This window comes from Lethenteron reissneri, chromosome 52, assembly GCF_015708825.2.
Source record: "Lethenteron reissneri isolate LAM-NWPU_2019-01 chromosome 52, ASM1570882v1, whole genome shotgun sequence".
Lineage (NCBI taxonomy): Eukaryota > Metazoa > Chordata > Hyperoartia > Petromyzontiformes > Petromyzontidae > Lethenteron > Lethenteron reissneri.
The window spans coordinates 6,885,502-6,900,692 of NC_083830.1; the positions used below are offsets into that span (position 1 = coordinate 6,885,502).

A 15,191-nucleotide genomic window follows, 5' to 3' on the forward strand; every position below is an offset into this window, starting at 1 on the left:
CATGGAGAAAACGGAATGCCCATAGACTAACATTGAGAAAACGGAATTCCCATAGACTAACTTTGAGAAAACGGAATGCCCATAGACTAACATGGAGAAAACGGAATGCCCATAGACTAACATGGAGAAAACGGACTGCCCATAGACTAACATGGAGAAAACGGAATGCCCATAGACTAACATTGAGAAAACGGAATTCCCATAGACTAACATTGAGAAAACGGAATGCCCATAGACTAACATGGAGAAAACGGAATGCACATAGACTAACATGGAGAAAACGGAATGCCCATAGACTAACATGGAGAAAACGGACTGCCCATAGACTAACATTGAGAAAACGGACTGCCCATAGACTAACATTGAGAAAACGGAATGCCCATAGACTAACATTGAGAAAACGGACTGCCCATAGACTAACATTGAGAAAACGGAATGCCCATAGACTAACATTGAGAAAACGGAATGCCCATAGACTAACATTGAGAAAACGGAATGCCCATAGACTAACATGGAGAAAACGGAACTTCATGTTTCAGGAGGTGAGATGTTCACTCTCTCGCCTGGCATGCAGGAGGTCGTGGGTTCGATCCCGACCCTGACGCCTGCTGTGTATTTGGAGTTGGCGTCTCTCTCTCCGTGGCGAGATGTTAACTCCCTCGCCTGGTATACAGGAGGTCGTGGGTTCGATCCAGACTCTGACGCCTACTGTGCATTCGGAGTTTGCGTGTCTCTCTCCCCGTGGTCGCGTGGATTTTTCTTCCGATCTCCCGGTTTACCCCCCTCCACGTTGGGAATCGAATCAACATCGCGCGTTTCAGAGGATTTGACTGCCGTGCATTTTCACACGACGGCAAAGCCGCCACTTCGTTGGGGCTGTCGTTTGTGCGTGGTGCCTGGTGGCTTCTGAAAATGAATAAGTAATATTTTTAAAAAACTTTTAAAAAACACGCTTTCATCAAATGTACCGTACTAGCAATGGAAGAATTCCACGACTCCAGGAAGTGACCCCGAAGCTTGCCATAACATTATGGACCGTGGCCAATTACAGCCAACGTGAGTTGAGCGTGGACAATTAGACCCAAGCCGAAACATAACATATAAAAAATAATGTTTCAATATGCAGTATATTTATTTTTCATGATAGAATATAGTGTTGTCATCAGTATATGACATAAGTATACCAAGTTTGCATTCGATACCACATTGGGAAGTGGGTTAAAATTTAGTTACAAGATTTGAGGATACAACAACAACAGACAGAGTGAGTTAAATAAAAGCGTGTAAGACAATTAAACCCAAGCCGAAACATAACATGTAAAAAATAATGTTGAAAAATATTTTTTTCTATGATAACATATAGTGTTGTCACCCGTATGACATAAGTATACAAAATTTGCAGTCGATACCACATTGGGAAGTGGGTTAAAATTGAGTTACACGATTTGATACAACAACAGACAGAGTGAGTTAAATAAAAGCGTGTAGAAAGAGTGGAATAATAAAAAATAAAAAGCCACATACAGATTCAGTGGGCCTTGCCTGGTAAAAACTAAAAGTTTTACTTTTGACCAGGTGAGAACTCCCGAGAGAGAACGGGTCTCATTTGTCACGGCTCTCATTTGCAAAGAGTGGGGTCAACCGATCATGTGAAGCGATGTGTAGGGGATATGCATCATCGGTGCAAAAACAACGAGAAAATGTGGCACAAACACGACCCGGTGTGAATTAGTGGACTCCCCCTACCCCCCTCTGTAGCGTGCAGAGTCGGCTGGGGCAGATTATAGTTTAGACTTGATCACAGCACAATTAGACAATTATGTTACGGGAACGCCAAACATCAATAGGTTGCCTCTTGTACAGCGCCTGGGGCGTTAACAGACGATTTGCTGATGCTGCCGATGCTGCGTTGGCAGTGGTGCACAATTAACAAAGCAATCCGCACTTTTATAATAGGTACGTTTCGGGCAATTGCCCTTTGTGAACGCGCTATATTAAAAAAAGGTGCATTGCCTGAAACGTCGACACGTCCTGTGAAGGCTAGTTTTTTAGTGTTCTTAGCAAAGGGCGGGGTAATTTTCGATTTAAAGCTTTCGTGACTGCAGGGATTCATCTTCTTGGTTCTTTCGGTAAAGTCACGTAGAAGGGAAATAATAAAATAATAAAAATAAAACATAAAAGAATTCTCACGACGTTTCGGCCACAACGAAAGCAGCCGTCTGCTTGCGTTGTGGCCGAAACGTCGTGAGAATTATTTTATAAAGTTTTATTTTTATTATTTTATTATTTCCCTTCTACGTGACTTTACCGAAAAAACCTAAGAATATGAATCCTTGCAGTCACGAAAGCTTCAAATCTAGAATTTACCGATAAAACCAAGAATAAAAAGGGCGGGGTTTGTGGGTGAGTGGGGGGCGGGGCTTGCTAACAAGGGGCGGGGCTTGTGGGCAAGGGTGCGTGTTTAGGGGCGGGGCTTGTGGGTGAGTGGGGGGCGTGATTGTGGGTAAGTGGGCGTGGCTATGCGGGCTAGGGGGCGGGGCTTGTTGGTGAGTGGGGGCGTGATTGTGGGTAAGTGGGCGTGGCTATGCGGGTGAGTGGGCGGAGCTTGCGGGTATAAGGGCGTGGTCTGAGGGTCAGGGGGGTGGGGCATGTGTCTGAGGTGGAATTTTGGAGTGAAGATGGGCGGGGCTTGATATAGCGAGGTGGCGGTTGGTGGGCGGGGCTTGAGTGATAGGCGTGGCTTGGAGATAAGAGGCGGGGCTTGCGGGGTGATGGGCGGGGCTTGGAGATAAGAGGCGGGGCTTGTGGGTGAGGGGCGTGGTTTGGAGATAAGAGGCGGGGCTTGGAGATAAGAGGCGGGGCTTGGAGATAAGAGGCGGGGCTTGCGGGCGAGGGGCGTGGCTTGGAGATAAGAGGCGGGGCTTGCGGGTGAGGGGCGTGGCTTGGAGATAAGAGGCGGGGCTTGGAGATAAGAGGCGGGGCTTGGAGATAAGAGGCGGGGCTTGGAGATAAGAGGGCGTGGCTCGCAGGTGTTGCATTATTAACGCATGCGTGCGTTCGCTCACTCAAACACATCCACGCGCATTCACGGCCGTGCACGACACTCATTTATTTATACATTGGTAAGACTTTCGCGTACGGACGACACGGCGTGGCGAGACCTGTATCCATCCAGCAGTGGATTTAATCGGCAGAGCACAGTAAGTTAAACATTTCACGGGTCGCAAGCGTTAACATTTATTAAGCGTGGCGGGGTATGGTGACGTTCATACAACATTTACACACCGACACTGTACGTGTTTCATCCAGCAGTGGATGGTAACGCAAGGTTATGACTTCGGCACTGTACTCACAATTCAATACTGGCACGTACACGCGCATTTACACGCTAATCGCGCGCATTTATACTCGCACTTACACACAATCACACGCGTTACAGACATATTTACTAATATTTAAGCACAATCGCACACACCCACGCTTACACATAAACAACAAGACAAAGATCCCCCGTGTAGCCTTAACAGACTGTAGGGGCAAGTGCTGTTAGCGAGAACCACGCCCGGCCGCCTTTGTCTCCCCAGTGGCGATGTTCACACGCCGAAACCGGGTACTCATTTGAGGCCGAGTCGATCTAGGGGAGGCCCAGAACCGATTTGGTTACAGGTTTGGAGCGCAGCGCGCTAACCACTACGTTGCCGCTCCCCCCCCCCCGACACACATTAAACACATTCACAACACAACAAAGACACATTAACATGCACATCAATAATACACACGCTTACACATACAGTACATACTTTACATACAAATGTATCGACCTTAGACTGTTGTGAGGCGAGCCGTTAGCGAGCACATTTACACACCGACACATACAATCACACACACAAAGACAAAGGTCCCCCGTGTAGCCTGAACAGACTGTCGGGGCAAGTGCTGTTAGCGAGCACCGATGAAGGCTGGCAACACCACGCCCGGCCGCCTTTGTCTCCCCAGTGGCGATGTTTACACACCGCACTAGGTACAAATTCGAGGCTGAGTCGACCTAGGGGAGGCACAGCAACCACTACCGCTCCCCACACACACACAGACTTGTACACACATTGACACACGCATTTACAGACACATTGGCACACACACATTGACACACACATGTAATCGTATACATTAACACACATGTTATTACACATGTAATTACGCACATTGACACACATTGACACATACACATGTAATCACACACATTGACACACGCATTGACACGCACACACTGACACACACAATGACACACACAATGACACACACATGTACTCACACACAATAACACACATTGATACACACTGACACCCAATAACACACACACATTGACACACGTACTCACACACAATGACACACACATGTACTCACACACACATTGACACACACACTGATACACACTGACACACACATTAACACACAAACAATAACACACACATTGACACATACACGCACTCACACACACAATGACACACACTGACAACACAATGACACACACACATGTACTCACGCACAATAACACACACAATAACACACACATTGATACACACACACACATTGATACACACACATGTACTCACACACACATGTACTCACACACACAATGACACACACTGACACACAATAACACACACGTACTCACACACACAATGACACACACTGACACACAATAACACACACACACAATGACACACACTGACACACAATAACACACACGTACTCACACACACAATGACACACACACAATAACACAAATTGACACACACACAATAACACACACACTGACACACAATAACATACACACTGACACACTGACACACACACATGTACTCACATACACATTGACACACACATGTACTCACACACACAATGACACACACTGATACACACTGACACACACACAATAACACACACATTGACACACACATTGACACACACACATGTACTCACACACACTGATACACACTGACACAAAGATAAAGACAAAGATCCCCCGTATAGCCTGAACAGACTGTAGGGGCAAGTGCTGTTAGCGAGCACCTATGAAGGCCGGAACGGTACACGAGGGGGTGGGTGGCCAGCACCACGCCCGACCGCCTTTGTCTCCCTAGTGGCGATGTTTACACACCGCACCAGGTACTCATTTAAGGCTGAGTCGACCTAGGGGAGGCCCAGGACCGGTTCAGATAATCGTCACTGGTGTTAGCCGTGAGCGGGAATCGAACCCGGGTCGCCAGGTTCATAGCGCAGCGCGCTAACCGCTACACTATCGCTCCCCACTCACACTGACACACACACAATAACACACACACATTGACACACGTACTCACACACACAATGAGACACACGTACTCACACACACATTGAAACACACTGATACACACTGACACCCAATAACACACACACATTGACACACGTACTCACACACAATGACACACACATGTACTCACACACACATTGACACACACACACATGTACTCACACACACAATGGCACACACTGATACACACTGACACACAATAACACACACAATAACACACATTGACACACACACATGTACTCACACACATTGACACTCACACACACAATAACACACACACATTGACACGTACTCACACACACAATGACACACACATGTACTCACACACACATTCACTCACACATGTACTCACACACACAATAACACACACACATTGACACACACACACATTGACACACGTACTCACACACACACAACCCCCCCCTCACCCCCACCGCGGCTGTCAGCTGACGCTCGCGTCACGTGGTGGCTCGGCTCACCACCCCCTCTCCCCTCTCTCTGTGGAAGCGCAACGGGGTCCGTGCGAGGGGGGTACCCGCCAGACCCCGCAGGGAAGACAACAGCGGCCGGGACACGGACCCCAGAGACGCCGACGGGGTCGTGGGGGGCATGTGAGCCGTGGGACTCCGATCGGGGGTCCAATCTCCGCAGCCCTCGCCACCCTCCGAGGATGTCGGCGGGCCGCGGCTGCAGCGGAGCCGGCGAGGGATGTCGTGGGAGGAGGAGGGGGTCCCTACGGCCAAGGGGACTCAGCCGAGGGGGGCCCCTTACCGCTCGAGGCCGTGCTCCGAGCCTACGAGCAGCCCATCAACGAGGAGCAGGCGTGGGCCGTGTGCTTCCAAGCCTGCCGGGTCCTGGCCGCGACCCCCTCTGGCGGCGGCGAGGGGGCCCGCGACCCCGGCGGCGGCGGTGGCGAGGGGAGCTCGGCTCGACCCCGTCTGCACCTCGCGGGGCCCCACGGGGTGCTGCTGCACAGGGACGGTGCCGTGCAGTGCGTGCTGCAGCCTCGAGGTGTGTGGGGGGGGGGCCTTGCCCCCACCCTTGCCCCCACCCCCCATCCCTTGCCCTCACCCCCCATCCCTTGCCCCCCCCCATCCCTTGCCCCCACCCCCCCATCCCTTTCCCCCCCCACCCCTTGCCCCCCCCTTGCCCCCCCACCCCTTGCCTCCCCCGACCCCTTGCCCCCCCACCCCTTGCCTCCCCCCACCCCTTGCCCCCCCCTTGCCCCCCACCCCTTGCCCCCCCCCTTGCCCCCCCACCCCTTGCCTCCCCGACCCCTTGCCCCCCCACCCCTTGCCTCCCCCCACCCCTTGCCCCCCCTTGCCCCCCCACCCCCTTGCCTCCCCCGACCCCTTGCCCCCCCACCCCTTGCCTCCCCCCACCCCTTGCCCCCCCCTTGCCCCCCCACCCCTTGCCTCCCCCGACCCCTTGCCCCCCCACCCCTTGCCTCCCCCCACCCCTTGCCCCCCACCTTGCCCCCCCACCCCTTGCCCCCCCCCTTGCCCCCCCACCCCTTGCCTCCCCCGACCCCTTGCCCCCCCCACCCCTTGCCTCCCCCCACCCCTTGCCCCCCCCTTGCCCCCCCACCCCTTGCCTCCCCCCACCCCTTGCCCCCCCCTTGCCCCCCCACCCCTTGCCTCCCCCGACCCCTTGCCCCCCACCCCTTGCCCCCCCCCTTGCCCCCCCCACCCCTTGCCTCCCCCCACCCCTTGCCTCCCCCCACCCCCTTGCCCCCCCCCCCTTGCCCCCCCCACCCCTTGCCTCCCCCCACCCCTTGCCTCCCCCCACCCCTTGCCTCCCCCCACCCCCTTGCCCCCCCACCCCTTGCCCCCCCCCCCTTGCCCCCCCCCCTTTGCCCCCCCACCCCTTGCCCCCCCCACCCCTTGGCCCGCCCCACCACTTGCCTTCTCCCCCATTGCCCCCTTCTTGCCCCCCCGATTTCCCGTCTCGTGTTTGTTGTTGTTGTTGTCTTTGTTTGTTTGGCTGCCCTTCCCTTGCCGCCTTGCCCTCCCATCCATTGTTTACCTCTTCACCTCGCCCTCCGTGCATTGTGTTCTCGTCTTAACCCTCAAGACTATTGGCTTCTCTTTCTCCCTGCCCATGCCCATGCCCCCCGGCCTTGCCCTTCATCTGTTGCCTACTCGGGCAATGCTCTTGCCTCGACCCCTCGCTGCCCAACCTTGCCCTCCGCGTCTTGCTTGCCCCCAATACCTTGACCTCAATACACTGTCTTCTTGTCTTGCCCTCTATATCAGCTGCCCATTTCCCTCGGCTGCCCTTCCCTTGCCCCTTGCCTTGCCCACTCCCCCCTCTGCCCTGCCTTGCCCATTTCCCTGCCAGCCTTGCCCTCCATGTATTATCGCTTTCTGCATGTCTTGCCCAGCCTGCGTGCCTTTGTCACACGACCCATGCAGCGTGGTACGGGGGGGGGGGTTCATCCAGCAGTGGATTTGGTTTGACAGTTGCCTTGAATACCTAAACAACACCAGCAACTCGTTCGCATGTACCGTGACAGCTTACAGCCCTATGGTTTATCCACTGCTGGATGAAGGCCTCCTATCCCCGTGCTGTTGTTGGTCATGGTGGGTGTAGGGGGGGGGGTGCGTGGGGGTTGTTTGACCATACTTCACCACAGTGGTGAAGTTTGGGGGGGGGGGCACTGGACCCGTTCAGATATCAACAATTCTGGCCGCCGGGTTTATAGCGCGGTGCCATCCGACGCTAAGGCATGCACTAGTACAGTAATATAGGTGTTGAATCCAATACGATCTTAAAGGTTCCCTAACCATAGGGAAAGCCTCCGTGAGTCTGAAGACATTTCGTTCAGCGAAGGGTCCTGCTAACTTTAGAGTGAGTTGCTTTAGTGAATCCCAAATAAAGTTTTTTTTGGGGGGGGTTAGATCATGCAAATATAAATGTGTCGTTAAACCCGCCACCACCCGCCATGGCCAATTATTGGTGAGGTTTGTCATGTAAACGTGACATTTCTCCTCCCTTGTTTAAGACCGAAACAGGGTGATTTCTCCACAACTCTGGCTGTCGCCTGATGATGCTGGTTGTAAATACCGGCGAAACGGCCGAACTCGGTGCAAATGTTGTGGGTTTACTCTCCGACACACCGGTGTGCTGTACTAGTAACAAATTGGCATGTTCTGTTGACGTGACAAATCTTACTAATTGGCTGTGTCGGGTGGTGGTGGTGATGGTGGGTTTAACTACACATTTATATTTACGCGATCTAACCCAAAAAAATACTTTATTATGGATGACATTGGTCGCGCGAGTCTACTACTACTACTACGTGTTAAACTTAGTGAATCGCTATCGTCCGTAAGAGTTTTTGGTGGCTTCTTGCCAGAGCCAGCCCGGACAACTCCGGAGAACTCCGGAGAAATGTGCAAAACTCCGCACAGATGGATTCGAGAATCCATTGCTGTACATTGGTTACTGTACATGTGTCAAAGTACAGTACGACTAAACAGATGATGCCACGGTGCTTGGCTCATGAGGCCCGAGGTAGGGATAAAAAGGGCCCTTGCGTGAGTGGTGATTTGGTCAAATACCAGAGGTCGCAAACGGGTTTTGATTCCTTACCCGTGCCCGTACCCGGCCGCACCAGGGTCGCAAACGGCTACCCGTACCCGGCCGGGTATAGGTAGCCGTGTATCGGGTAGGGTACGGGTATCGGGTACCCGGTTGCGACCTCTGTCAAATACCCAACGACACAGCACATGGTGCTGACCTGTTGTAGCAATAACGGTGGTAATTTTTATTTAAACCACAACGGCGGTGCCGATCACGAGCCCGCTGTGGTTAATGAACGACGGCAAGCGATGATTTGACCACAGTCTTATTAGTGTTCTTCATTTTCGTATGGCTGATGGAAACCGTGATTTTGTTTTATTAGGTTGTTATATGTCGATGTAGTTTTGATGAGCCAGTGATATGGTGGCGCGTAAGGAGTGTCGCGAAGTGGTTGATGTTCCATCGCAGCTGTGACGACGATGCCTCCTCCTTCCGCCTCCACCTCCGTATTTGTGAATGGGGCATTGAGTCTTTGTCACAACCTTTCCATGGTTCTGTCCTGACGAAACAAAACATGAATAAGCTTCATTTACCCATTTCCGGCAATAATACGGAACGGGATAATTGTTTTTACCCTTTTATCTGGCAACAAAACTGACACCTTTTTTACAAGGAGTCATGTTTGCATAGACCACAATACCTGCAGTCATAATGCAAACAAAAACATAACTCTGATAATGTATGCACTGTCCTTGAAGTTGATTGGTCCACACCCGGAGACAGCTTTCCTTAGAGCCTAGTCTCACATGGTTTTGGACCAGATGACGCTAAAAGGCGCACAACTCAAAGATAATGCACCATCAGAGTATGAGAGCTCGGGGTTAAGCATTTACACCATTGGTTGCCAGATAAAAGGGTTAAAAACCAATTACCATATTTTTTACTGGCAAATGAGGTTCCAATGGTGTAAATACGGGACGTGTTAAGATGTTTGCCAGTGCAAACATGGAAGCATAAATAGCTCCGGTTGAGCAGTTACAGCTATGGGGACCATGATTTGCCGGTATTGAAATTATGAGGCGGTAATCTTTTTAAAATCCTTTATAGTAAGTTCACTTGCGTGCTTGCTTGCGCGCTTACGACCGTGCAAATCTTTTGGTCGTTTTTTAACCCACTTCCCGTGACCCAATCGAGCTGACATTTTGCACACAGACTCGTTGTGCGTGACAATTTATTTTCGTGAAAAAATTTTTCCAAAATTTTCCACTTTTTAGGAATTAAAAAAAAAATATTTTATTTAAAATACCAATGTGATAAAAATGAAACTCTTACTCAAGAAAAACAGAAATGAATAATAAAATAAAACCGATGCCACGCATATAAAGGATTTATAGTGAAAAACTTAGTTTTTACGGGTTAATTTTTGGCAATAATAACACATCGTAAGTTTTCGCACATCGTGCTCATGGTAAAACTTACAAAGATACTGCGTGGATAATAATGTGTGCGTTGTCTTCGAAACGGATTGGCCTACGGCAGAGGCAGCCTTCTCTATGGTCTTGTCTCAAGGCCAAAAAGCGAACAGCACAAAGCCAATGCAAATATCAAAGCATTAATAGCTCGGATTGAGCAGTTATAACTACGCGACCCTTTTTGCCGGTTTGAAAATGATTAATCAATAATAGGCTTTACCCTTTCCCAGCAATAATAACGGGAATTGTCAAGATGTTTGAACAGGGTTCCATAGATTACCATCATTAAGTGTGACCGTGTCTGCTGATGCTGGTGCCGTGGTTTGTGTGGATGATTTGGTGTTGGGGTCGTGACCACCGTGAACCTGTAACCCACAATAACGATGACGCTCATCGTGAACCTGTGGTAACGATTCCAGCTCTGTTGTTCGTCTACCAAAGTGCGTCTTGGAATCAGTGGGGAGTGGTAGTGCGGTGGTCACGGCCAACATCGGTGATGAATATCTGAACTGGTCCTGGGCCTCTCCTAGGTCGGCTCAGCCTCAAATCTGTATCTAGTATGGTATATAAACATCGCCACTAGGGAGGCAAAGGTGGCCGGGCGTGGTGCTGGCCACCCATCCCCTTCGTATGCCGAACTGGCCTTCATAGGTGATACTCGCCAACAGCACTTGACCCAAAAAGTCTGTTGAGGCTATACGGGCGAGGGGGGGTGGTGGGCATCTTTGTCTTTGTCCTGTAAATAATCACGTGGGCTTTGGTCTACCGTTGTCGTGAGTTTCTCTGGGGCGGCTGTAAAACAAACAAACAAAAATCATGGGGTGGAGTTCGCATTCCCACAATTATAAAAAAAAAACTGCAGAGTACAGAACAAAGCTGAGAAATCCAAGCGCGCTCGTCGATAGCAACATCAGCACCACCGTGAGTGAGTGGCCTTAAAAGGAACAAATATATCCGAGGCGACGTTTCAGGACAAAGGCCCTGCCTCATAGGAGCGAATGAGTGCACATGGGTGGCCTGACGATAATGACACATTCAACAACAATGTTTCCTGACGAACAGTTTGCCAAATACATTTTAATTTTAAGCTTTCGTGACTGCAGGGATTCATATTCTTGGTTCTTTCGGTAAAGTCACGTAGTGAAGGGAAGCACTAATATAATGCAAATATTGTTTTATATTTGTATTATTTTATTGTAAAATTATTTTATTGTAAAATAATACAAATATTGTTTTATATTTTTATTATTTTATTGTAAAATTATTTTATCGTAAAATAATAAAAATATTGTTTTATATTTTTATTATTTTATTGTTTCCCTTCTACGTGACTTTACCTAAAGACCCAAGAATATAGTTTGCCAAATAGTCGAGTGAATCGTGACACTGTTAGTCCACGATCTCCCGAACACAGCTGGTTCACTCGCTACCCGCGACTTTCCCTGTAACTGTTATTACACATTGATCGAACGAATGAGTCACTATTGAGTAACGGACAACCCCTTCAAATATACAGCATAACCGATGGTACATATGTTCTTTTTGAGGCCACCGTGTTATTGTCACCCGTCTGGATTTGTTTTTCTTTGCATTAACTGTGCTTGTGCAGCGGCAGCAGCAGCAGCAGCGGCGTTGCCAAATCCTACGTTGAACTTGTTATCCGCCGCGTCACCACGCTGCACAGACAGGCCGCCTGTCACCCAGCCGCCCCCCCCCCTTCCCAGCCCCCCCCCCACCCCGCTTAGCCCCCCGTTTACTTCTGTCAAGGGTCAACATTGACCTCGTGCTCACAGTAAGCATTGACGCATTCCAGAGCCCCCAGCTGTGACCCTGCATGCCCCCCCCCACTGTGACCCTCCAGCTTTGACCTTGCATGCCCCCCCCACGGTGACCCCCCAGGGCCTCCCCACGTTGACCCTGCAGGGCCCCCATGTTGAACTTATTTATTTCGCACCGTACGTAAGCCAACCGTGCCAATCGGAGGCGCGACACTCTAACCCTCTTCTTGGTTCTTTCTGTAAAGTCACGTAGAATGGAAATAATAAAATAATAAAAAATAAAACATAATAATATTATGTTTTATTTTATATAATAATATGATGTTTCATTTTTTATTATTTTATTATTTCCATTCTACGTGACTTTACCGAAAGAACCAAGAAGATGAATCCCTGCAGTCACGAAAGCTTTAAATCGGAACTCTAACCCTCGTTGCTTTACGGCCCTGTTTGGTGACAATTCCACATTCCCATGGCGCGGGGGTGTTGGCAAGGTCGTGGTGGTCGACCTTTAACCCCGCCACCCACGACCCAGGATCGCACCAATAACGGTGGCGTTTGCGTAACAATCCGCCGAATTTTCGGTTCTTCATGGAAATAACGGCAGGGGTAGAGGGGGCTAATCTAGCTGTGATGGTCCCACCTGATGACGGAGATTTGTGTTGCCTCCGAAACGTCGTGATTTTTATTATTATTTTATTTCTATTATTACTTTAATTAATTTAAATTTCATTTTTTACCTACGTTACTTTACCGAAGAGACTAAGAGTAGAGAGGGGGCTGTTGAGAAGTTGTATATATCAGGGGAGAGGGGAGGGGGGCGGGGGCTATACCACCACACCGACGATGTGGTGGTAGCGCTCTGCTATGCGCGACCAAATATTGTGGGTGTACACAACGTGTGTAGTGCATGCTCCTCCACCCAGACGCAGCCAATTGGTGTCCGCCGAACTTCTTTTGCACCATACGCAGCCGACCGTGCCCATTGGAGGTGCAGAGGAGGGACGACACAAGTTAAAGTAGGCACGCGGTGAACGAAACGGACGCAACGAGTTGATAAACGCTCCGCTACCCAGCCAGCGAGAAACTTCCTTGCCCAGTTGTTAATCGAGCGCACCGCTAGTGCTGCTCCTGCAGCTGCTGCTCCTGCTTAGGAAGCGATAAGTTGGTCACGTATATTTGTTAATGACGGGACAACTTCCTTGATGGGCCGCGACGGGTTGCAGGAGGGTTTACGACACACAATTTACTCGGACCGGCAATTGCGAATCCCCGCTTGGCCCGCGGTCACGAAAGTATCACTAATGATTTTCGCGGGAATATTAACCACAATTGCACCGTGCGAAATATTGCGCGAATACTGTACCAGTACGAACAATTTATAGTTCGATTGTTTGATCTGGCTTCTAACAGCATGCCCCCCTTGTGTGTGTGTCCATGCCCCCTGTCTGTATGCCCATGCCCCCTGTGTGTGTGTCCATGCCCCCTGTCTGTGTGCGTGCCCATGCCCCCTGTGTGCGTGTCCATGCCCCCTATCTGTGTGCCCATGCCCCTGTGTGCGTGCCCATGCCCCCTGTCTGTGTGCCCATGCCCCTGTGTGTGCGTGCCCAATGTCCCCATGCACTTCACAGACCCTGCAACTGGAGAAACAACTGAACCCTGCTCGGCAGAGGTGGAGGTGAGGTCACAACTCCACCCACGCCCCCCCCGCAACCCCTCCCCCCACAGCAGAAATCTGCGGAATCTCCCGCACTTGAAATCCGGTGTTATGAACACAAACATGGACTCGTCCATTCCAGAAATCTGCGGTACCATGGCTAAGCGCACCTTACAACTCCTTGGTCCGAAGGGGGGTGCCAAGGTGCTTCCGCGGATTTCTTCCTATGTCTCCTATGAAGTGTGACCGCGCACCTGTGCGGGTGTGGGTGCGAGTCCGGTTCCGTGCGTTGGTTTGCCGTGACCTCGGCTCTGTGAGCCGGGTGATTATCTCTGGAATCCCAAGAATCTTTTTAAGTGTTTTGAGGTGGATCTGTCTGCTGTTCAAATGTGACGTCCTCTTCCTCGGGCTGTTGGTTAAGGTCAACGGGTCACAGGGTCAGGCCAAGGTTAGGGTCAGGGTGTGCGCTGGCGCGTGTAGAGGTGCGTACGCAGGAGGTCTTTGTACAGGTGTGTGCGTGTAGGTGTGTGTGTGGGGAGCAGTAGTGTAGCGGTTTGCGCGCTGCGCTACGAACCTGACGACCTGGGTTCGATTCCCGCTCAAGGCCAAAATCAGTGACGATTAACTGAACCGGTCCTGGGCCTCCCCTAGGTCGGCTCGGCCTCAAATGAGTACCTGGTGCAGTGTGTAAACATCACCACTAGGGAGACAAAGGTGGTCGGGCGTGGTGTTGGCCACCCATCCCGTCATGTGCCGTGCCGGCCTTCATAGGTGCTACTCGTTAACAGCACTTGCCCCTACAGTCTTTTAAGGCTATACGGGGGATCTTTGTCTTTTTTGTGGGGAGCTGTGGCGCAGTGGTTGGCGCACTGCACTACGAACCCCGGCGACCCGAGTTGGATTCCCACTCACGGCCACCAACGCCACTGACGATTTTCTGAACCGGTCTTGGGCCTTCCTTAGCTCGATTCTCAAATGAGTACCTGGTGCGGTGTGTAAAAATGTGACGGGAAAGACAAAGGCGGCCGGGCGTGGTGCTGGCCACCCACCCCTCGTGTGCCGTGCCGGCCTTCATAGGTGCTACTCGCCAACAGCACTTGCCCCTACAGTCTGTTCAGGCTACACGGGGGAATCTTTGCCTTTACAGGTGTGTACATCGCTGCTGCATACACGCCTCTGTGTACATATGTGCACACACAAGTGTGTGTACAGCACGCGGTTCTGTCCTCCTCCTAGATCCGCTCAGCCAGAACATTTTAGTGAGCGAGCAGTGTGGGCAGGCGGTGTGGGTGGTGTCCAGCGGAGCGGCCTTGGCTTTGTGCTTTGTCTCCGCGTTCTTCAGTCTCCATGGACCCACATTCCTCCTCCTGCTCCTCCTCCTCCTACCCCCTGCTCCTCCTCTTCCC

At 51.0% G+C, this 15,191-nt stretch overlaps 1 protein-coding gene across 1 annotated transcript in view; it reads left to right on the top strand.

Annotated features, from left to right (window-relative positions):
* Positions 1 to 978: 978 nt before the first annotated feature.
* The window catches only part of LOC133355875 (protein spire homolog 1-like), a 45,684-nt gene continuing 31,471 nt past the window's right edge, over positions 979 to 15,191 (top strand). Inside the window, 4 exon segments of the mRNA XM_061573288.1 lie at positions 979 to 1,004; positions 5,861 to 6,031; positions 6,033 to 6,364; positions 13,760 to 13,806. Coding sequence (XP_061429272.1) covers positions 979 to 1,004; positions 5,861 to 6,031; positions 6,033 to 6,364; positions 13,760 to 13,806 — 576 coding nt within the window.